The sequence below is a fragment of the Palaemon carinicauda genome, chromosome 37, assembly GCF_036898095.1.
Source record: "Palaemon carinicauda isolate YSFRI2023 chromosome 37, ASM3689809v2, whole genome shotgun sequence".
NCBI lineage: Eukaryota > Metazoa > Arthropoda > Malacostraca > Decapoda > Palaemonidae > Palaemon > Palaemon carinicauda.
In genome coordinates this window covers 67,157,993-67,182,992 of record NC_090761.1, presented here as the reverse complement: position 1 = coordinate 67,182,992, position 25,000 = coordinate 67,157,993, and the positions used below count along the sequence as shown (strand labels likewise).

Below are 25,000 nucleotides of genomic sequence, written 5' to 3'. Positions count from 1 at the left end.
CCGAGTGTACCCTCAAGCAAGAGAACTCTAACCCAAGACAGTGGAAGACCATGGTACAGAGGCTATGGCACTACCCTAAACTAGAGAACAATGGTTTGATTTTGGAGTGCCCTTCTCCTAAAAGAGCTGCTTACCATAAGGAAAGTGGCCACTGAACAATTAGAGTGCAGTAGTTAACGCCTTGAGTGAAGAAGAATTGTTTGGCAATTGTGGCTTTGAGCAGTCAAATACAGTACAGTATACAGTAGTTATCATCCTTGTGGATGTGATCTTCAATCTTGGTTACAATTTGTACAGTTCAGCACATAGTAGTAAATATGATCCCTTTAGAGAACAGCAATTTTTTTGAAGTTTGCATCAAAGTAAACACAATCAACATGTGCTTGAAATGTAAATAGGCTGTCTCGTTTATTTCCATGAATAATGACATAGTACCATCACATATCTTGGAAAATAAAGGGATTTTGACGTAGGAATAATCTATTTTTGGGTTTGATAGCCATGTCGTCCTGATGGAAGTTCCCTTTGGCTGCTTACTACTGTATATTTCTGCAAATGATATTACAAGAGAATTACCATCAGGTATCACAGGGTTCCAACCCCCGGAACAACTCCGTAGATATCGTGTATAATCAGGGACGTATCCTAAGATAACCATAGATATCTGCACCCCCAATAGACTTTACCCATTACATATCTAGGAAAATAACATGTGTTATAAGTTTACAGTCACATTACTTGTAACTTAATAGATTTGAATACCGAATCCAATGTAGAGGTTATTCTGGAGTCAAACCGAATTGGGTTTCAGTCAATCTGCTACACAATAACTAGAGGGGCACTCAGTCGAGCGTAGACCTCCGCCGCCGCAGCTTATTTCTCGACCTTGACCTTAAAATGCATTAACTGGCATAGGTTTTCATACACTCAAATATGAACCAAGTTTGAAGTCTCTGTAACAATGATGTCCAAACATAGCTGATTACGTGAATAGGACATTTTGCTTGACCTTCCAAAATATAATTTCCAGCTTTATTCTTAAGTTGATCCCTGCAAGTTTCATTACCCCATAATTAAAAGTGTGGCCAGGAAGCTGTTCACAAACAAAAACAAACAAGGGACGTAAACATAACCTCCTTCCAACTTCCTTGGCGGAGGTAAATTAAAAATTTTTTGCCTGTGCTTTGCACAAACTTTTTTCAGAAGTCTGTAATCATTAGCATAGCAACTTCTAAATATTTGAGTTATAGTATTTGTTAGAGTTTATTACAGCACTTTTTTTTTTTTTTTTAAGGGACTTGTGTTCATAACCTGACATTTATTATATTTAAAATTTTATTAAAGATATCAAAGTTAATAATGAACTATATTGCAATATGCATATATTTCCAAGGTGGATTTTAAGAGTTCGTCTATTTATTGTACAATACACCATTATCTAACTTGAGCTATGGCCCCCAATGACACATTTATCAGTCAAAAAATTACAGGATAATAAAAATTACTGAATAATTTTGAATAGGACTTTCATATTTCAATCTATTGTTGAAACATTTTGAAATATACTTTAAACAAGAGAGCTCAGTGAAATATTCACAGTTTCATACAAGATCAGTGAACTACTCACAAAAATAGTCTTATTTTTAAATGACAAGAATATATATCCAATCACCTTTGCATAATACGTATACTGTACCTTATATAATTTATATAATAAAACTCAAGGAAAAAAGCAAATGAAGAAGTAACACAATCAATCATTCTGCTTATACCAAGTCCCCAAAAGTTCATTTGCAAGACAAATGAAAAAAAATTGGAAAATATAGAAAAAAAAATTTAAGTCACAGCCTTGAGATTTCCTGTACGGACTTGACCCAAAATTATACAAACTATTTACCACTGATAGAAACTTCTTTAGGTACATAAAATTACATTAACATTCAAGTTTTCACACTAAATGTTCTTTAATGTAATAAAGGTTTTCTTGTCAATATCTAAATAAAATTTTAACCATAAAAGGTTTAGTAAAACTCATTCTATAAAAAACATGAGATTACCAAAATGTAAATGTTGCTCGATTTGGAAAAAATATCTTTGCAAATATTTATACAATATTCAGCATACAAAGAAACATGACCTTCAAAGCACAAGTAATGAACACTGTAAAACAATACAAAAAGGAAGGGGTCAATAAAAACAAGGAAATTAATTGTTAAAATGACTAAGTGAGGTATTCCATCGCATGCAATTACTTTTCACATATACAGTAGTAACCAAACTACTTTTTTTATACTCTTCTGGATTTCTCTGATATAGAAGAAGAGAAAGTTAGTTCTATACCAAAAATTATTAATGTTTTTTTTGTTTTGACAGGGTGAAAAAGTTTCAAAATTAATTTCACATTTATGATATATATGAGTACATTAATTTCTGTATACAGGGTATCTTGGTTTCTAGGATTTAGTGAATAAGCACTTAGCAATGGAAAAAAAAATAGTAATCAGTTAAAAATCCCTTCTAGCTGCCTCAAATATATGTCTCAACAATTCCATGCTGACCGCAATATGCTTTCCTTAAAACTGTCCAGGCAAAAACAATTTGCTGAGAATCGAAGTTATTAACAGATTCTCAAGATTATGCAAGAAACTTGATCATTTGTTTGTTAGAAGCAGTCATGAACAGGAGAGACTCCCTGCATGTTTGACATCAACTAAATATAAACAAATGAAATGGAGATGTGAAATAAAATATTGAAAAAAAAAAGTATAGGTTCTTGGGGAAGCTGATATGTAGATTTGCCTACATTACACCAGGAATCTTCTGAAATCTCAAAATTTAAGAAAATGTTCAGTCAAACTAATATTAAAAGCAAAAAAATGAAAAATAGTTTTAGTAAGAACAATACCTTTATGACTCAAAATAGCAACAAGGTAATGTACCAGATTTGCATTTTCTCAACAATTTGAGTATCCAAGGAGTGTTTTGAGAAGCCCATAATACTGGGAAACTGGGAAATAGGATAAATATAAATCAGTAATAATGATATGTACATTGGTACTTTAAAACCACAGTATTATTCATACATACATACATATACCAAGGCACTTCCCCCAATTTGGGGGGGTAGCCGACATAAAGCAAATGAAATATATATATATATATATATATATATATATATATATACACATACACACACAACTGAAAATCCTGTAGGTTCATTAAGTAGATCAATTAAAATTATCCACAAAACAAATGAAATTAAAACCCCAAATAACCACAGTACTCTATAAGAAAACATAGAACACAATACAACAGAATACAAAGTACTAGTCATCGCTAAATCTATACGAAAAAAGAAAAAACATACAATACAGTTTACGACTTAAAAAATTAAATTCACAGTCATCCACATCATTATAATATGTAATGGCTGACCATTATGAGAAGTCTAAAACTCAAATACTGTGCAGAAGGTCCTCAACTTTCAAAATTAAAATTGGTTACAAGAAGCTATTTATGAATCGAATTGTCTGCAAGTCGAATGTTGTTAAATTCTGGCCTAGGGAAGGCCTAACCTGAATCCCGTGCCTATGATTTCCAGCTACAGAAGCCAATAAATAGTTTGGTTTCATATGAACTATCTGGTTATTACAACTGTTGTTTTGGTTACTGTATTAACCCTTTTACCCCCAGGCTATTTGGAACTTTCCAACCCTTAACCCCCAGGGGTTATTTTTTTTCAAGCACATTTTGCAGTCTATTTTTTTTTAAATTGCTCTAACAGCCTTAATTCTCGTCATAGAGAGGTCAGGTTGGTCTCATTCTCTTGGAAAATGCCTGAAGTTTCTCAAAACATTATAAAAAATATGCAAAAAAAAATGTAAATAGCAGTTTTTTGCAAGGACGTACCGGTACGTCCATGGGGGTAAAGGGATGAGTTTTGTGAAACGTACCAGTACGTCCTTTTGGGGGTAAAAGGGTTAAATGATATATTGTTTTATTACAATATTTCTGTATCTTATCTTTATTATTTTCCGTTGGATTTGTGTTTGTATCTCAGAATGTTTATCAGTTGAGGACCTGCATAGCTAAAAAAAAAAAAAAATTAAAGCCAGAATGGAATTATAACTACTTAGAAACCTGCAAAATTAACATAACTAAAAGATCATCAAGGAACCTAACAAGAGCAATTAGCAGCTGTCCTATACAGTCTTACTGTTTTACAGGTAAAAATGTATACAGTATATTCATGGAAGACAGTTTTCCTCTTAAGCATTGAGCAACTACCCTGTAAAGAAATCTAAACTACCGTATTCTAATTCTCACATTATGTCTTTCACAGGATGTTATTTTATACTTCATATATTGAAAAAGAAGCTTTAAAAGTAAAAGCCTGTAATCAACGGGAAGATCAACAACACCCAATATTTAAGCAGTTTCTTAAATTACATAATATATACAACTGGCAGTGTATCAAATACAGTTTTCTTAAATCTACTGAGATTATATTATACTGAAATGAAAAATTTAAATCTAAGAAGGTACCACTCAATTGTGCTGTTAAAATAGAAATGCCCTTCATCCCTCTTAAAAATATGTATGTACTTTTTATAGAGTATTACAATCATATTTCAATTATGAGGATAAAATGCATTAAGTTAATCCCTACCGCAAAAACAAATAATCCAAAATGAAGTATAATTTGCCCATGTTTTATGTTGATTATGTAGGTAGCATCTATATTATAAATGCTTGTCAATGTTTTGAGAAAAAAAAAGTAAAAAAATTTATCATATACGTTTTTTCTGTACATCCACATATTCAAAGATATATATGGAATCTTGATAGCCTGAGAAAGTCCTATTTTAAGATTTCAGGGATCCACATACCATATTAGTAGCAAAGCATAGAAACTAAACCAACCTCCCATGCATCTCACTTTTCCTAAAAAAAAAAAAAAAAAAAAAAAAAAACCATTTTGTCATGAAAAATTGTCATCGGATGATATACATGCAGTCTGGTTACACTATTTTAACTATCGCTGTGATGCAAAACTATGCAAGTGTCTATAATGTCACGAAGAATCTCCTGCAAATATGAATAATTTATTTCTGCTGCTTATTGTTGTGTAATGTGATAATTGAGTAAGGTACTAATGTGCTGTGAGTAAGTTTATAGATGTTACTTGCCATTAACAGCAGGCTAAGTTCTAGAAATATTAAAGAAAAGGATAGTGAAATATAAAAGAGTTGCTCATGATGACAAAAGGACGAGAATAATTAGTCCAATATGCAAAGTAGCCATGTACAGTAGATGCACATCACAGTATGTGTAGCAAAATGTAATTGCTTTTTGTGTTCAAAATATATAAGGAAATTAATTATAGAAAGAGGGAGGAAGAGCATTACGTGGTAAGACGGCCTCATTGGAGAATACCACACACCAACGTGACATACTGCAAATGTCAGTACAGGTTCTTTGCAGCATTTCTTTGACCTCAGTCGCATTGCTTTCTGTTTCTCTTTGGTCTCATCTTACCTGGCTGTTTAAATTCTTCAACTTAACCTTGCTCCAATTTTCCCTTGTTTAAGAATAAATTCTTGAGTCTGCAATGAATGAATGAATGATTTAAAGTTTTCAGGCATCCTGACATCTAAGGTCATTGACGCCATTGAGTCTGCAAGTATTTTAATAAGCTGACTTGTAGTAATAAGACTGCGGTGAAAGGTTAGGGATTACAGAGGACAGAAGATTTATGTTACTTTGGCGACATGAGAGAGAGAGAGAGAGAGAGAGAGAGAGAGAGAGAGAGAGAGAGAGAGAGAGAGAGAGAGAGAGAGAGAGACTATATTAGTAAATAAAGACCATCCCAAAAGCAAAAACCTGTCACACATGTGTAAGACATGTAAATATTTCTCAAGGCAGAGGAGATGGGCACATACATAGAAAATGGAGATGTTGATAAGCTTCAGGGTCATGGTGTATTGTATAGAGATCATATTACAAATGAGGAAATTACCTAGATTCTATTGTGTCTATAAGCTGACAAATGAACTGAATTTATATGACAAGACACCAGTAGGTAGGTCCAGAAAATCATGGAGAAGGGATGGGTCACTTTGGAAACTCTCGCTTCCTTTCTTCCATCTTGCTGTCCAACATTTCAACTTTTCCTTCCTGCATTAAGTTTCCCCATTGCACATGGGTGCAGTGAACGCCATCTTGCCCCAGTGCCTAAATTCATAGATCTAATAAAGTTAGAAATTTGGATAGAAAGAGCAGTAGCGCAGTCGAGTGAGGATCTCATTCATTGCCCAATCCCATAAATAGATAATGGTTGTAAAATCATTGATGATCACTATATCAAGTGAGTATCATATTAGTAAACCCTTCAGTAACTATATCGAGTGAGAATCATATTAGTAAATCCTTCAATTACAAAGTAACTCTGAGAAGAGTCAACAATGAATAGTAATGAGATCAATTTAAAAGCTTTTATAAGAAAAAGTGTACAAAACTTGAAATTTTAATACTAGTATGAGAATCTCATACTATTCTAACAATTCATCAGGTACTAAGAGGTGATCCAAACATGCCCCTTTAAGTAAATAAATACTGTAGAACAAAAAAGTAATGATTCATTACTTGCCAGAATACTATACTTTTGTACAAAAGTGTCAGGTACAAATATGAACCCAAGTAATTGATTAGTATGACTATTTTTTCTTATATAAAACAGGTAGTTTGTTACAAAATATGGGAAACCAGATTTTCATAAACATCTTCTTTAAAATCTGAAATTATGAATATCCTTCTCTTCTACAATGCTGTGAAACTACAGCACAATAAACCCTATGGTAAAAACATTATTTCACTGACTTGAACAACAGCAGGTACACTATTCAGATCTATGAGAAAAGAAAACAGCTGCAAAGTATTTAGGAACTTGAAGGCAGATTTAGAGATTTCAATGAAATATCTACATATAAAAAGCTTACTCAACTGCCACATTTAAAAAGTTTGAATATCCTAATTCCAAGTGTAAACATGGAACCACATAAATGAAATAAATTGTTTAAATTAATCTATATTAATGGCTGACACTTAGTGGGAAGACCACTATTGTAAAGTTTAGATGCCGATTAAGATAATGATGTGTGCTTTGGTCAATGCAGTATATGTTAAACAATTGTTCAACCTAATCTCATTTGATAATATTTAAGTAGAGTATATGACAGAAATCACAAGATAAAAATCCATAAAGCTTACAAACTACTTGTAGTTTTACTTATCAATAAAATATCAATATTAATCTCAATTTTAAATACAATCTACTTCTCTTGAGATGTTAACGAAACTGAGTCCATCGCCCAGGTGTGTTACTGATTATACCGTTACCAACGTGGTGAAAATCATTGATACCCTGTCTTGCAGCTACGACATCATGCCCAAATTTCTGAGAGGGAGAATGAAACTGGGTCCACTGGTATGCGTCAGGAGCAGGCCTGGGAGGGTGCTGGGGAGTCCGAGTCAAGGCACAATTCTGGGTTCCGTATATTCTGCGTGACAAAGACAAATATAAGAAAAAGCACTGTATAATTTATCAAAATACGACTAATATCACTTTAAAACCAGCCAACCTTTTCACCCTATTCTCAATTCCAGTCTCTACTATGCTCTTGTGAATATTTAGTTTAGTATAATACTCTTAGTAGGGGACTGTGAACAGCCTTCGTTACATGGCCCACTGTAAAAAATAAAAGGTTTTTTCAGACCCTTCAGTCCCCAGATGCCTTTTACTTTTCAACCGTTCCCTTTGATCTTTTCCATATAGCTTCCATATTATATTTTTATCAAAAAGAAATTAACCAGCCCAATGAATCAAACTCTACTCTTACGCAATTGGTCAACATAGCTTGCCCTACATCACCTTTACTTTTTCCAATTGTCCGTCCATGTTGAAGAATAAATTGCATGGGCAAGTCTTAACCCTTTTACCCCCAAAGGACGTACTGGTACATTTCACAAAACTCATCCCTTTACCCCCATGGATGTACCGGTACATTCTTGCAAAAAACGGCTATTTGCATTTTTTTTTTTTGCATATTTTTGATAATTTTTTGAGAAACTTCAGGCATTTTCCAAGAGAATGAGACCAACCTGACCTCTCTATGACGAAAATTAAGGCTGTTAGAGCAATTTAAAAAAAATATACTATACTGCAAAATGTGCATGAAAAAAAATAACCCCTGGGGGTTAAGGGTTGGAAAGTTCCAAATAGCCTGGGGGTAAAAGGGTTAAGAGCCTCAAAATCACAGCCGAAAGGTCTCAATAAAATCCCTTTTATTACATTATACACGAGACCTCTCGGAAAGAAATAAAACTTTTAATACTATCAATCAACTAACCAGTTATGCTAGTTTTGAAATGAATGTTAACCTGAATTTCCTCATAAATGGAACTCCTCTAGAACATCAGTATGGATTTTCTGGAAGTAAAAATCTACTGTTGATAATGCTTCATACTTTGTTAAATTGCCTCCACAGAATTCTTTATTACCACAATTTGTTGTCTCTAATTAATTCAACATCTGACATAAGGCACTGTTAGCCAATCTTCCAATTTCTAGCTCTACTTCTTCCTCAAATAAGTTGAGCATTCTTCATGAAATGATGTAGCTTTAAACTTTTAATGAAATTTCTGACCGTAACAGCAAGAATTCTTGCAATGTCTGCCCTAAGTACTCATGATAGCTAGAAGTATGTCCACATCTATGAGAACTATCAATTGTGTGCCTGACATGATTTATTCCCACCATCAAGGCATTGTATAATCAAACCAGTACCTTAAAACACATGGAACCTATTCATGTTGCTATGTGAAATTACAAACATCAACAGAAAAATTAGCAGTGGCCTGATAAGTCTCTCAAAGAGAATTCCTGATGAAAACGTGTTACTAAATTAAAGATAGATCCTCAGATGATAAAGTAAAGAAGGGAACAAAAGGATGACAATGACGTGTAAGCAATCTTGGTGTGTGTACAACCATGGATGTTCTTTGTCCTTTTACACTTATACAAAGGGTTCTTTCCTAAGGATGATTATAAAAAAAGAGATCTCTGCTTTGGCTGCATGAAATAGGAAACCATGAAAATTGTCAGAGAAATTTTTTCAACTGAGTAGTGTAAAAAAATGCTATCCTGCAATAATGAGCATTCACTTTACCAACTATTATTCTGAGGATGAAGATTAGCAACAGGGAGCTTGAAAAACAAGAAGGAAAATGATACATCTATTTACATCACATAGTTCTTAGTGAATAGCCAACACATAGGTTATTACCACTGCTGTACCTATTATTTAAGGTTCAGGGTATATAATGCTATCACGAAGCAATCTTTCACACGCTTAGTGGTCAACTATTTCATTGAACATAGCAGGATCAACACTCAGCTCACAGATAGGATTCAATGTGGCTTTAGGATATGGAGTAGCACTTGAATGCTACTTCAAATATGTTACTGCTTTGCAAAATCAAAGATTTTGCAAAGGATATGTATTCATCCCTGTCTGTTTGTTAGTTTATTTATTTGTTTGTTTGTGAGCAACTTTACACAAAAACTACAGTACCGATTTTAACCAAACTTAGTAGTCATGCTGGGTATGACCAAGGGATGAATCTGTAGCATTTTGGATAAATTACTTTGAAAATAATCGCAATGTTAAGTAAATGCGAAATATTTAGTTGTTTTTTTTTTTTCTTTTTCTTAACAACATTACGTAAAAACTACTGAACCAATTTCAACAAAACTTGGTGGACATGGGTATGGCCCAAGGGCAAATCCCTTAGATTTTGAAGTAATTACATTAAAGTACAAGTACGCAGTGGAGTTAAGAGCAAATTAAGACTGCTTGGTGTGGCGAAGGTATGCTCTCTACTGAGTGCTGCTCTAGCTATCACATGGATTAGAAATGTCACTCTTGGCAGATGAAGATAACAATGAACTCCAAGACAATTCCTCAACCCTTGGAGCATCATGTGCTGGTCCAGGTTTGCTGTTGGTTATTTTTTTTGTTCTACTAACACCCAGTAAGAATGATATCTTACACTTCTTTGGCTTCAGCCTTTCTCAGAAAAGGAGGACAATAATGATTACAACACTGAATCCACTGTGAAGGGCTAGCTTTGTTCGCTACAGTGTGATTCTGTCCTCTACTGCAGAAATAGTGGCATTCTTCCTATCAATAACAGCCTATGACCCTAAACTATAGATATCATAGAATTAGTTCTTATCACAGAGCAACTGTAATATGTTATTTTCATTAGTAAAATAAATTTTTGAATATACTTACCCGATAATCATGTAGCTGTCAACTCCGTTGCCCGACAGAATTCTACGGACGGGATACGCCAGCGATCGCTATACAAGAAGGGGGTGTACTCACCAGCGCCACCTGTGGCCAGGTACTGCAGTACTTCTTGTTGACACCACCTCAATTTTTCCTCGGTCCACTGGTTCTCTATGGGGAGGAAGGGTGGGTCAATTAAATCATGATTATCGGGTAAGTATATTCAAAAATTTATTTTACTAATGAAAATAACATTTTTCAATATTAATCTTACCCGATAATCATGTAGCTGATTCACACCCAGGGAGGTGGGTGAAAACCAGTGTACATGTATATCAAGAAGCTAAGTATCCCGTATTTCATATTATCAGTTATTCAAAATAACAATGAAATTATAAGTACCTGGTAAGGAAGTCGACTTGAACCATTACTCTGCCTTTAATAAGTTCGTCTTCCTTACTGAGCGCAGCGTTCCTCTTAGGAGGCTGAACAACTCTAAGGTGCTGAAGTATAAAGGGCTGCAACCCATACTAAAGGACCTCTACACAACCTCTAACCTAGGCGCTTCTCAAGAACGAATTGACCACCCGCCAAATCAACTAGGATGCGGAAGGCTTCTTAGCCTACCGTAACAACCCAAAAACAACAATAAAAGCATTCAAGAGAAAGGTTAAAAAAAAAAGGTTATGGGATTAAGGGAATGTAGTGGCTGAGCCCTCACCTACTACTGCACTCGCTGCTACGAATGGTCCCAGGGTGTAGCAGTTCTCGTAAAGAGACTGGACATCTTTGAGATAAAATGATGCAAACACTGACTTGCTCCTCCAATAGGTTGCATCCATAATACTCTGCAGAGAACGGTTCTGTTTGAAGGCCATCGAAGTAGCTACAGCTCTCACTTCGTGGGTCCTTACCTTCAGCAAAGCAAGGTCTTCATCCTTCATGTGAGAATGAGCTTCTCTAATCAGAAGCCTTATGTAGTAAGAAACTGCGTTCTTGGACATAGGCATCGAAGGTTTCTTGATGGCACACCATAAGGCCTCTGATTGCCCTCGTATAGGCTTAGACCTTTTAAGATAGTACTTTAGAGCTCTGACAGGGCAAAGAACTCTCTCTAGCTCGTTACCCACCATGTTGGAAAGGCTAGGAATTTCGAACGATCTAGGCCAAGGACGTGAAGGAAGTTCATTTTTTGCCAAAAACCCGAGCTGTAAGGAACATGTTGCTGTTTCGGATGTGAATCCTATGTTCCTGCTGAAGGCGTGAACCTCACTAACTCTTTTGGCTGTTGCAAGGCAGACGAGGAAAAGAGTTTTGAGAGTAAGGTCTTTGAAAGAGGCTGACTGGAGAGGTTCAAATCTAGGAGACATAAGGAACCTTAAGACTACGTCTAAATTCCAGCCTGGAGTGGACAAGCGACGTTCTTTAGAGGTCTCGAAAGACTTAAGGATGTCCTGTAGATCCTTGTTGGAGGAAAGATCCAAGCCTCTGTGGCGGAAAACTGATGCCAACATACTTCTGTACCCTTTGATCGTAGGAGCCGAAAGAGATCTAACATTCCTAAGATGTAACAGGAAGTCAGCAACTTGGGTTACAGAGGTATTGGTAGAGGAAACTGCATTGGCTCTGCACCAGCTTCGGAAGACTTCCCACTTGGATTGATAGACTCTACGAGTGGATATCCTCCTTGCTCTGGCAATCGCTCTGGCTGCCTCCTTCGAAAAGCCTCTAGCTCTAGAGAGTCTTTCGATAGTCTGAAGGCAGTCAGACGAAGAGCGTGGAGGCTTGGGTGTACCTTCTTTACGTGAGGTTGACGTAGAAGGTCCACTCTTAGAGGGAGAGTCCTGGGAACGTCGACCAGCCATTGCAGTACCTCTGTGAACCATTCTCTTGCAGGCCAAAGGGGAGCAACCAACATCAGCCGTGTCCCTTCGTGAGAGACGAACTTCTGAATAACTCTGTTGATGATCTTGAACGGCGGGAATGCATATAGATCGAGATGGGACCAATCCAGCAGAAAAGCATCCACGTGAACTGCTGCCGGGTCTGGAATTGGGGAACAGTACAATGGGAGCCTCTTGGTCATGGAGGTGGCGAACAGATCTATCGTTGGCTGACCCCACAAGGTCCAAAGTCTGCTGCACACGTTCTTGTGAAGGGTCCATTCTGTGGGGATGACTTGACCCTTCCTGCTGAGGCGATCTGCCGAGACATTCATATTGCCCTGAATGAATCTCGTTACCAGCGTGAGGTTTAGACTTCTTGACCAAATGAGGAGGTCCCTTGCTATCTCGTACAGCTTCCTCGAATGAGTCCCTCCCTGCTTGGAGATGTATGCCAAGGCTGTGGTGTTGTCGGAGTTCACCTCCACCACCTTGTTTAGCAGGAGGGACTTGAAGTTCATTAAGGCCAGATGTACTGCCAACAACTCCTTGCAATTGATGTGAAGCGTTTCCTGTTCCTTGTTCCATGTTCCCGAGCATTCCTGTCCGTCCAAGGTCGCGCCCCAGCCCGAGTCTGATGCGTCCGAATAGAGATGAAGATTGGGGGTCTGAACAGCTAACGAGAGACCCTCCTTGAGAAGGATGTTGCTCTTCCACCACATGAGAGTAGTCTTCATCTCTTTGGTAACAGGAATAGAGACCGCTTCGAGCGTCATATTCTTGTCCCAGTGAGCTGCTAGATGGTATTGAAGGGGGCGGAGGTGGAGTCTCCCTAACTCTGTGAACAGGGCTAACGATGACAGGGTCCCTGTTAGACTCATCCACTGTCTCACCGAGCATCTGTTCCTCTTCAGCATGCTCAGTATGCACTCTAGGGCTTGGTTGATTCTTGGGGCCGACGGAAAAGCCCGAAAAGCTTGACTCCGAATCTCCATTCCCAGGTAAACGATGGTTTGGGAAGGAATAAGCTGGGACTTCTCTAAGTTGACCAAAAGACCCAGTTCCTTGGTCAAGTCCAAAGTCCAACTGAGACTCTCCAGACAGCGACGACTTGTGGGGGCTCTTAACAGCCAGTCGTCTAAATAAAGGGAGGCTCTGATGTCCGCCAAGTGGAGGAATTTCGCAATATTCCTCATCAGTCGCGTAAACACCATAGGTGCCGTGCTTAGGCCAAAACACAGGGCTTGGAATTGGTACACAACCTTTCCAAAAACGAATCTCAGAAAAGGTTGGGAGTCTGGATGAATGGGAACGTGAAAGTAGGCGTCTTTCAGATCCAACGAGACCATCCAGTCCTCCTGCCTGACCGCTGCTAGGACCGACTTCGTCGTCTCCATAATGAACGTCTGCTTGGTGACATAAGCATTGAGCGCACTGACGTCCAGCACCGGTCTCCAACCTCCTGTCTTCTTGGCCACCAGAAAGAGACGGTTGTAAAAGCCCGGGGATTGATGATCCCGGACTATCACCACTGCCTCCTTCTGTAACAGGAGCGACACCTCTTGATGTAACGCTAGCCTCTTGTCCTTTTCCTTGTAGTTGGGAGAGAGGTTGATGGGAGAAGTGGTCAGAGGGGGACTGCGGCAGAATGGTATCCTGTAACCCTCCCTTAGCCACTTGACAGACTGGGCGTCTGCACCTCTTCTTTCCCAAGCTTGCCAGAAGATCTTGAGTCTGGCTCCTACAGCTGTCTGGAGAGGAGGAGAGTCAATGTTTGCTTTTCGAAGACTTGGTACCTTTCTTGGACCTGCCCCTGTGACCGTCTGGGCGGGTACCTCCTCGGCTGGGGGCTCTGCCACGAAAGGGCGGAATAAATCTGGTAGCAGGAGTATCAGCCACTGGGGTGCGGTAAGTTCTAGGAACTGAAGGAGCAACCTTAGCCTTCCGTGCTGAAGAGGCCACAAGGTCATGCGTGTCCTTCTGAATAAGAGCCGCAGACAATTCCTTGATAAGATCCTCAGGAAACAGGGACTTAGAAAGAGGAGCAAAAAGTAACTGTGACCTTTGGCAAGAGGTGATACCAGTGGAAAGGAAGGAGCAAAGTTGTTCCCTTTTCTTGAGGACTCCCGATACAAACATAGAGGCAAGTTCGCCGGAACCATCGCGAATTGCTTTGTCCATACAGGACATGATCAGCATGGCCGAGTCTTTGTCAGATGGGGCAGTCTTCTTGCTCAAGGCCCCCAGGCACCAGTCGAGAAAATTAAAAATTTCAAAGGCGCGAAAGACTCCCTTTAAGAAGTGGTCCAGGTCAGAAAAGGTCCAGCAGACCTTAGAGCGTCTCATAGCCGACCTTCGTGGAGAGTCAACCAAACTTGAGAAGTCAGCCTGGGCAGAGGCAGGGACCCCCAAGCCTGGTTCCTCTCCTGTGGCATACCAGACGCCCGCCTTAGAAGTCAGCTTAGGAGGTGGAAACATAAAAGACGTCTTTCCCAGTTGCTGCTTGGACTGCAACCAATCCCCTAACATTCTCAAAGCTCTCTTTGAAGATCTAGCGAAGACGAGCTTAGTGTAGGCAGACTTAACAGGTTGCATGCCTAGAGAGAACTCGGATGGAGGAGAGCGAGGGGTAGCAGAAACAAAGTGATCCGGGTATAACTCTCTGAACAGAGCCAGGACCTTGCGAAAGTCAATGGAGGGTGGCAATGACTTGGGTTCCTCCACGTCAGATGAAGGATCATCCAGGTGAGCAGCTTCATCCTCAGAAACCTCATCACCTGAGGGTTGAGAAGCGAGAGGTAAAGTTAAAGCGGTATGCTGAATGGCTGAATCCTGAAGAGCGGGTGCATGCGCACTTGCGGATTCATCCTCAAGTCTCTGTTGAAGAGGATGAGGGCTGGTAATGACAAAGTCATGAGGCTGGGATGAAGGAGGTTCTGCGGAGGTCTGAGGAGCAAGCGTGGTGAGAGGCGACTGTTGTAAAACATGAGGCTCATGCTGCATAGACTGCGGTTCAAGTTGAATGGGAAGAGGCTCAAGCTGAGGAGAAAGTGGTAGATGCATGCGTTGAGGTGGCTGACTCATAGCATGAGGTTCCTGCCTCAAGAGTTGCGCTTGCTTCAAGGGTTGAGGTGGCTGCGCAGAGAGAGGCTCTTGTCTCACGAGTTGAGGTTCTTGAGGTGCTTGCCTCGAGAGTTGAGGTTCTCGCCTCGAGGAAAGTGGAGGTGGCTGCTGCGAGAGTTGAGGTGGCTGCCTCAAGGATGGTAGAGGTTGTCGTACCTCAAGAGGTTGCTGCCTCGAGGATGGTTGTAATGCAAGATACTCCTGCCTCAAGGGTAGAGGAGGTTGTTGTAAGGCATAAGGCTCCTGCCCCCATTGTTGAGGAGGTTGCCGCGTGGTAAGAGGCTCCTGCCTCAAGGAAAGTGGAGGTTGCTGCACAGCGCTGGTATCTGGCAACTCCCAACGCGGCAGCTCACGCATGGAGGTAGCTTGAGGAACCTCAATATCATACGTCTGGCAGATTGGACTGCGCAGAGGAGGAGGAGCGCTCGCAGGAGGAGGTGTATTAACCTTCTCTGCCTGAAACTCCCGCATCAACACCGCAAGCTGCGACTGCATAGTCTGCAGCATAGCCATCTTAGGATCAACAGAAGTTGAGGTCTGTTGAGGCATAGCTTTAACAGAAGTTGAGGTCTGTTGAGGCATCGCCTTACCTCTCTTAGGAGGCGTGCAGTCACCTGATGACTGCGGCGAGTCCGAGCTAGCCCAATGGCTACACCCGGGCTGTTGGACTCGCGCGGTCTGGACTTTACGCTTAAGAGGTCTTGAGACCTGAGTCCAGCGTTTTCTCCCAGAAAAATTTTCTGCAGACGAGGAAATTAAGGGCTCAATCGTCTGAGAGTGGAAGTGACGATCTCTATAAGATACGCCCGCAACCACTGAGGATACTACTGTGCGCCGATCAAGGCCTGCCGAACCCTTTTGCCCTTCGACATTGCTTCTCCCCTGGGCTTGGGAGCTTGCAAGAGGTCCCGGACTGGGAGGACGACTGGCACGCACAGAAGTATCCTCACGCGCAACACTGACACTGACACTAGCACTAGGCACAGCACTGGCACTACCACTTCCCACTGCACTTTTCACTTTAAGTTCCTTGACGTCTGCCAAGAGGAACTTGTGGTCACTCACTACCGACTCCACCTTATCACCTAAAGCCTGAATGGCACGTAAAACATCCGACATATCAGGCTGAGCACTAATAGTAGGTTCGGGGGTAGCCACTACAGGGGGAGGAAAAGGATGAGGATCATGGGGGGATGAATAAAGCAAAGAGCGAGCCGAACTCCTCCTAACTCTCTCACTCTCTAACTTAGTCGTATATTTAAGGAATTGAATAAAATCAAATTCTGAAAGACCGGCACATTCCTCACATCGATCATCCAACTGGCAGGATTTTCCCCGACAGTCGGAACAAACGGTGTGAGGATCAACCGAGGCCTTCGGAAGACGCCTAACACAAGTGCTAACTCTACATCGTCTTTGGGTAGGAGCTTGTGAATGGTCGGACATCTTGAATCAGAGAACAGTCAAAGGGGGTTTCCAAATTAAAGCAAAGATCGTTATACCATTAATCAAAATTAATCAAAATTAATCCAAAAGCTATCTAAGCTAAGGGAAAAGCTTCCTGTATAGCGAAAGCTGAAATCTCAGAGCAATACTTCACCAAAACCGTGAACAAAGACTCCAAAATTATAAGCGTATCCATGTAGGTCTTGCCGGAAGCACGACAGAGGAAAAATTGAGGTGGTGTCAACAAGAAGTACTGCAGTACCTGGCCACAGGTGGCGCTGGTGAGTACACCCCCTTCTTGTATAGCGATCGCTGGCGTATCCCGTCCGTAGAATTCTGTCGGGCAACGGAGTTGACAGCTACATGATTATCGGGTAAGATTAATATTGAAAATCTTTAAATGTAATTTGTCAGGCAGCTAGAGGACATACAATAATAATCATTTCCAATGCATAAGTTCAAAACAATGTCAACAATTTAATTTTTTAAATAAGGAGCATTAACAATTTACCTCATGCAGATAAGACTTAATGAATTGATCAATGTAATTTACTAGTGAAAACTGTAGTGTAATTTTGAAATTTATTGAATAACTGCGTGTCATCTAATCTCCCTTCCACTAACAAACACTAAGTTTTCTGGACCCCAGATGTGAAACGTATACTAATTGAACTACGCTATAGTTTAAATTAAAACTTCTACTCTTGCAAAAAGGGATTTTGACGAAGGAAAAATCTATTTCTGGGCTCAACCTGTGTCGCTCTGTGAAATGCTCCTTAAAGCACCATTTCAAAGGTATAAATACTTCTAAAATCATTTTACTTAAAAAAAAATTGAATTTCAATATAAGTGTATACAGTAAACGGAAGACAATTGTTATAGAACCATCGTACCTGCGGGGTGTTGCTACTTGTAAACGCTTAGGGCCTCTGTGATGGGTGTGAGGTGTCCGTGGTGTACTGATATCAAAAGGCGAATACAATTTACCAGGAGTCTGTCTCTGAGGACGACTTGGGGTACGACGTGGAGTGCGTGTTGGTGTTCCCCCATCTAACTTGTAGCGACGTCGTGTTGAACTACGAAACAACTGTAAAGATTCACGAAAATTATTCAAATGACACTCTTATAAAATATATACTGTAAGTCAAAATACAATACTCTAAGATAAGAAATATGTGACTTGAGATAATGCAGTACTGTACATGGAATTCCATTTTAGTACCCCCCGATTTTCATATGTTTAATAAAGATAAACCTCCCCTGATGTTCATACAGTATTGCTTCTTTTCTCCATTCTCTGTTTATTGATGTTTAACCTTAAAATTTATTTAAAATTTTGTATTCACAAGGGAACAAACAGTATATGCAAACAAATTAACAGCAATTACTTAAGTGATCGTGAAATACAGCACAGACCTGTGTAAACGAAGATAGAGACGTCCTAACACCTTGAATGGCTCGGTTCATTTTCTTCCCACTCTCCTGGAACAATTTACTCGTCTGCGGTTTCAACTGCGAAACATTATCTTGCAGACTATTCAAGAAAGGGGCAACACCCGATGGCAAATCTCTCAGGGGTCGTCTTGGAAGTGTGGAAGCACGTGGAGATTTGCCATCGTTCTTGTTACCGTCACCGGATGGTTTACTGAAGTCTTCTACGTTGGCATAGTGACTGTGAATGCCCCCAAGCCGATTGAAATCAAAACTAGCGAAGCGAGGTATCTGTCTTTCTCCCAGTCTATCAAATACACTACTTGAATTCCTGAAAATATAGGAAAATCTGTAAATAACTAAGTCATCAAAGCCAAAAATTAACTACATTATAGTGTGAAATTATCATAATTCATACTTATAATATCAAAGAATCCTTATAGAAGCATTTCAAGGAAATAGATTTTGCATATTATATAAGGTCCACTAAACTTGGTGTTTGGAGAGGGAATATTAAAACTTTTATTTATGATTTATCAAATAAAAAAAAATCATGAAAAATAATTTATATTAATCATAGAATACAAACACACATCATGAACATGGACACTTTTGGCAAAAGCTTCCCTTGTTTTAGCACTTTGTAAGCTGTTCTCCTTTAGGTATACAGTATTGTAGGTACAAGGAAGGATTCATTAGCAATGATAAAAGTATGTACTGTACATTACTCTTGGAAACGTGCAAATTACTTTCATTATTTCAATTTACAGTGTTGGTATGAAGATACAAACCCTTGTTATTTGCATGGAGACTCACTCCTTAAATAGAAAATATTGTTCACGGAGAGAGCCCTGTGCCTTCACGGCCTGACCACCAAGAAAAACATCACGCCCTCCCTGAGCCTCTCCGGTGGGATGTTACACTCACGAAAGAGTGCAAGAACCTCAAAAATGGAACTCTCTAACTCACGGCAGGCTGCTTTCATGGCCTTTGGACCGTAGTCCAAAGACCCAGAGACATCTTGCCCCTGAGCACTTTCGTCCATTACCATGGCCAACAGTGAGGCAACATACTCATGAGTCTCTGCTCCCCCCACGGGTGCGTCTATTCCGTTCCCAAGAATAGAACCTGATATGTAATCGGGGGTGCTCAACAAGACACACTGGGTCAGAGCACAGGGTTTATCATGGAAAGAAAATGCACCCACACCACCTTCTCCACTTACAGTACCAGAGAATGCATGTCCTCTAGTACGGCATCGATTGGTACCCTTTTCTCTTCCAAGAACAAGTCCGTGAAAGAGGGGGAAGCAGCAGTTCACTGTCCAGACTGAAAGGATGATGGAAGGCACAACAGCTTCAACATAATCACCGCAACGGACTGTTCATCACACACTCGTCTATTCCGACCAATTACCAGAGCAGCTGAGGCTACCAGACCAGGCACTGCTACAAGGGTACTGGACGGGGGTAACCGGGACCACCCGCCCATAGCCAGGACCTGGGTCGGAACACAAAGTGGGCTGAGAACCACACAGGTACCGTCCTGAGTGTCGCTGGGAGCCTTGTCCCTGTGACTATGGCTAGCCTTACTGGACTTCTTCAACCACTTCCTCTGGTGAGAGGAAGAGTTGGAATCGGAGGATGAAGGATATCATGCATGCTTCTTCCTCTTCCTAGCTCTCGTTCTTGCTTCTGCAAGCAGAGCGGTCAAGGTCGGAGTGACCACTGATGATGACACTCCCCTGGGGGTAGAAACCACATATAGGTTGCTATGGCAAGAGCCAAAACACTGTCACAAGAGAAGGGGAAAGCACACTTACATATTTCCGTGACCCTACAACATGAGGGGTCATAGGCACAACCATTGACACACGAGAAGAAGCACAGATCCCAGACCCCTTGGCACAAGGGTCGTGGTGAACCCTTACCTTTCTTTATCACTATCTCCGACCCCAGTATCTTGTCCGCCGAGTTGGAGGCAACTAAACTAGATTTACCAGAGCCTGGGTTCCCTGACACTGGGGGAAACCACCACTTTCTTCACACCTGGCACCACAGAAGAATCACAAATCTGCACAGGGTGTATCGGGGGAGGGTAATCTTGGTTAGCACGTCCCTCAAAACAGTCACGGAGGGCCTACCTGATAGTCTTAAAGAGGCCCCAACCTACCTTATGTCAAACTCATTGGCAACAGCCTGCGCAATCAAACCTGAAGTCCCTTTAGCCTTTGTAGAGGAGCAACAAACACTTGGAGTGGCCAGCACACCAACAAAGCCTGACCCCTGCAGCGTACTCCCTGGGAACTGATCCTGGGACTTAAAAGCAACAGACTTAACGTCCGAGAGAAACAGCAGCGGAAGCCTTCCCCTGTCTTCTTGTGCATTGCCCAGCCGGACTGCGTTGAGTGCCTAGCTCGCTGCTTCCCCTTCAGAGCATACGTCTTCCACTCCACTGCAGGCCACTATCAACACTCGGCAGAAGGGGGGGTAACTGTGTACAAACATGCCTCTGACATAATGCACAGAGGGGAGTACAAGTCTATCTCTGACTTCGACATTAAACGGTTGCAACACCCGCTCTTCTACATAAACGAAATTTCTCTTTCCATTCCATAGACAACCACAAAAGCTTAAAAAAAGAACCCACAGCTTGAAGAGCGCTTCAGCACAGACGTGTGAACAGAACAATGGTCGATGCAAAAGTAAATAGAGAACCAACTTTGAGGAGGGGCGTTTGCCCCGTTCCCACCAGTCACATATCTGCTAGTTATTCTTCTCAATGACTGATTCCAGCTCGTGAAGAAGTAAAGGACGAGAGTTTGTATGTTGAGTAGGAACAAATGAGCGTATACGTGTATTTATGGACTTGTGGAATGCATCAAGTGAATTTCCTTTAAAGCATGTTAGGTTACAAGCTCGCTTCCAGAACAAATTATGCCTGTAAACCGAAGTACTTTTGTAGATCAATGGAAATGAAATTTATTCTTTAATTCTTAACACTAATAGTTTTTGTGGTATGAAGGGTTAAATTGAACATCTCCAAAAAAGGTGTGGGCCTTGAGTGATAAATTTATTTGTGTAAAGAGGGAGTGAAAAGGTTAAGAATGCAATGGAATTTATGTAAAGTACAATAAAGTACAGTACAGTCTTCAACTTATCATTAATTCCTGTTCAGACATCATTAAGCCAATGATGTATAGTATAACATATAGCACAACTTTTTTGTAGTATCCTGTATAACACTACTGTACACTATTTTTGATGGAGGGGATGTTACTTGAAAGATAAGAGGATCTATTCAATTTTTTTTTCTAATGGATTCCAATTTGTTTATATGCATTTTGTCACTAATATGTCGAGAGTTTATGTTCCCTAAAAGTGATATCCTTAGAGAGAGAGAGAGAGAGAGAGAGAGAGAGAGAGAGAGAGAGAGAGAGAGAGAGAGAGAGAGAGAGAGAGAGAGAGATATTATCCTGTAGAACAAAGACCGAAGATTAATTTACGTGAGAAATTTCATGTATGGAAATCAGGTTAATGTTATTGCTTATATGCGAATCAACTTGACTACTTGACTACAGCGGCACGACTGTAATTAACACACAAAGATCTTCCACTATCATACTCAAGAAAAAATATAAACTTGCATTTCTTCAAATAAATTGACCTTAGCCCTTGCAATTTGTATAAGTTCAAAGGTACTTCTTTCGTAGGTAAAATTTCTTTTCTTAATTGACAATTGCTCTTCGTACTTCCTTGAAGTATTTTACTATTAGTCTCTGATTCACAATGAACGAGAGTGATTGTTACTGTAACTATTTTTGCAAATATAGGCTACATTATTATAAGGTGAGCTATAAAACAATGAAATTAGATAACACAGATTACCCATAGAGAAAAATAAAAGGAGGTAAACATGATTAAACTAGTAGGTCACCTTAATACTGCAATAAGCAGAATTTGAGACCTACATCAAATAAAATTAAAAAATATATATTACTTTGAGAAAAGAAATTAAAAATAATTTATTCCTTAGATTACTTTCACAGCTTAAAATGCCACATATTTATTAAAAATTTATAGGATATAAGATTGATGGTTGACGGAAACTTCAAAAGTAAGAACGAGACGTGGGTCCAGGAAGCATGCATAAAAATGCTGCGGCTAACTGAAGCAAAAAGTCTTGTCTACAATTTAAAATGTGAAATTTATCTGGCTCACATTTTCACTATCCTCGTATCTTCTTTATTATTGCCAGTTTGTTACTAATAAAATGTCTAAACTAGAATAGGCTTCATACCCTAGGTTTAATATTATGCATAGCCTATAAAAACTATTATATATCTAAAACCTTAAACTTATCAATAACTCGATTAAGGTTATGTACCCTAAATATTTACTCAATTCACTGCATATAATTTGATACATTTAAATAAGAGGTAAGATTATGCTGCAGTGGGAATTACCCAATTAATCTCGCTGCAACTGAACCCTGTAACCCATCCCAACCTTACTTCCTACCCCTTTTCCCAACAAAAAATAGTTATTTATGAATGAAACGAGAGCGATGTACAATGTCACGCCTAAATTTAGCTCTCGCGTAACTATTTAAACCTCACTACAATAAAATACTATCAATCTGACGTCATGCAAGGCTAACTCGTTTCCGATGGCTGACGCACCCGTTGGATTGCTGTGTGGGTGGAGGCGGCGGTAAAGGTCCTCTTCTCCACTGTCGATTTTGCGCATTTTGATCACCAAATCGCTGCTGTAGATTTATGCGACTGCTGGGCGTACCTGGCTGATAATGCTGACCCAAGTAATCATCGCTATGTGGTCTCCTGGGCCCGAAAAATGACCAGCTTTTCGTAAACTTGCCCGCCATGATGATGTACTGATATTGGGGGGGTTTGTTTACGTTTTTAAACTGACGCGCTTCGAAGGGGTGCGACTTTACCAGTTCCTGGTTGGTTCGTCCCACCCAACCAACGGATGGCTAGATTATAGTTACCATAAGTGAATTATAAACTATTAATTATCGTATACTGTTTGGAATAATTACCATAAGTAACGACATTTCAATACACTTAATACAATCCTTATAATGTACATAATTTATTCAAATCTAATCCTACAACAGATTGGTATTTTTTGTGCAAATAGTACGATTTGTAGCAAGGTTTGGCAGAAATTGCAGATATAATCCTGTTCCTTTGACTTACCGGTACATTCCAAAGTCATGAGACATGAAATTCGATGCCGCTGTTAAAGTGTCAAGTTAAAACTCGTGCACAGAATGTAAAACTGGGATTAAAAGTCTGTCATCAATAATGCCAGACAATTCTGCGCAAGTTCTTCCGCTCTTTTACTCTTTTACTTTTCTTTATGACAAGTTTTCTTATACAGTATATATTATATATAATTATATATATATATATATATATATATATATATATATATATATATATATATATATATATATATATATATATATATATATATATATATACCATAACTATTCCAATGCAGAACAAAGGCCTCAGACATGTCTTTCTACTCGCGGCTGTGTATGGTCTTTCTATATAGGCTACTAGCAAATTTACATAGTTCTTCAACCCATCGTCTTCTCTTCCTTCCCCTGCTTTTTTTGCCGTTTCTAGGGACCCATTATGTTTTCTTTTCTTTTTTAATGTCCATCTATTATTTGTCATACTTATTTTATGTCCTGCCCATGTCCATTTCTTTTTATATTGTTAGAATATCCTCTACTTTCATTTGCCCTCGTATCCTTGTTGTTCTTTTCTGTCTCTTAGTGTTAATTGCATCAATATGCTTTCCATAGTCGCTGAGTTGTAACTAGCTTATGTTCTAAGGCTTTAGTAAGGCTCTAAATTTCTGATGCCTAAGTTAAAACTGGTAGACCATCTAATTAAATACTTTTCTTTTTAGAGAAAGTGACATTTTACATTTCATAATCTGTTTGCCAAATACTCTCTATCCCATGCTTATCTCTCTTAATTTTGGTTTCATATCCTAAGGAAACACCGTTTGTCTTAGTACGTATATTCCAGGATTAAAAGTGTAGCCTACTCTATTAATCCTGATATATTCATTAGCAATCTTAAGATGTTCGTCTATAGTACTTATTTGTTGTCTCTGCATTTTCACTTAACATTATCTTAGTTTTACTCATATTCATTTTCAGTCCTACATCTCTGCCATCTTTTAAAACTTCTATAATTTTTAACAAACACATACAAACACACACACACGCATATATGCAGTATATGTATATATATATATATATATATATATATATATATATATATATATATATATATATATATATATATATATATATATATATATATATATATATATATATATATATATATATATATATATATATATATATATATATATATATATATATATAGTATACAGTATACTGTATATATATATAAATATATATATATATATATATATATATATATATATATATATATATGGATGTGTGTGTGTGTGACGCATTCATCCCCAACCAGAAGCTTACATCCATATTGATAAAAAATACTTTATTCACTAAATACGCTACATTAAATTTTGCCGATGGAAGTCAAGATAAGAATGTATGAAGAGCTTGTTGCATGAGCAAATTCTCTCGGATGGAAGTCAAGTATGAATGTTAAATGTAAATGGAAGAAAAAAAGTTGAAGGAATTAAGATGAACTGTTTGTGCAGTATATGTTGCGTAAGAAGGGTTAAT

General features: G+C 39.1%; 2 protein-coding genes across 2 annotated transcripts in view; one reads left to right on the top strand and one right to left on the bottom strand.

Moving 5' to 3' along the window:
• The window catches only part of LOC137629753 (uncharacterized), a 71,778-nt gene that overhangs the window by 24,928 nt on the left and 21,850 nt on the right, over positions 1-25,000 (top strand). The window lies entirely within an intron of this gene.
• On the bottom strand, positions 6,481-23,171 carry LOC137629752 (uncharacterized). Its single transcript, XM_068361353.1, has 4 exons — positions 22,917-23,171; positions 18,221-18,566; positions 17,698-17,891; positions 6,481-7,559 (listed from the first exon to the last, which is right to left on the bottom strand). The coding sequence occupies exons 1-4, from the start codon at positions 23,117-23,119 to the stop codon at positions 7,349-7,351; spliced, it is 954 nt and encodes a 317-aa protein (XP_068217454.1). The 5' UTR covers positions 23,120-23,171; the 3' UTR covers positions 6,481-7,348.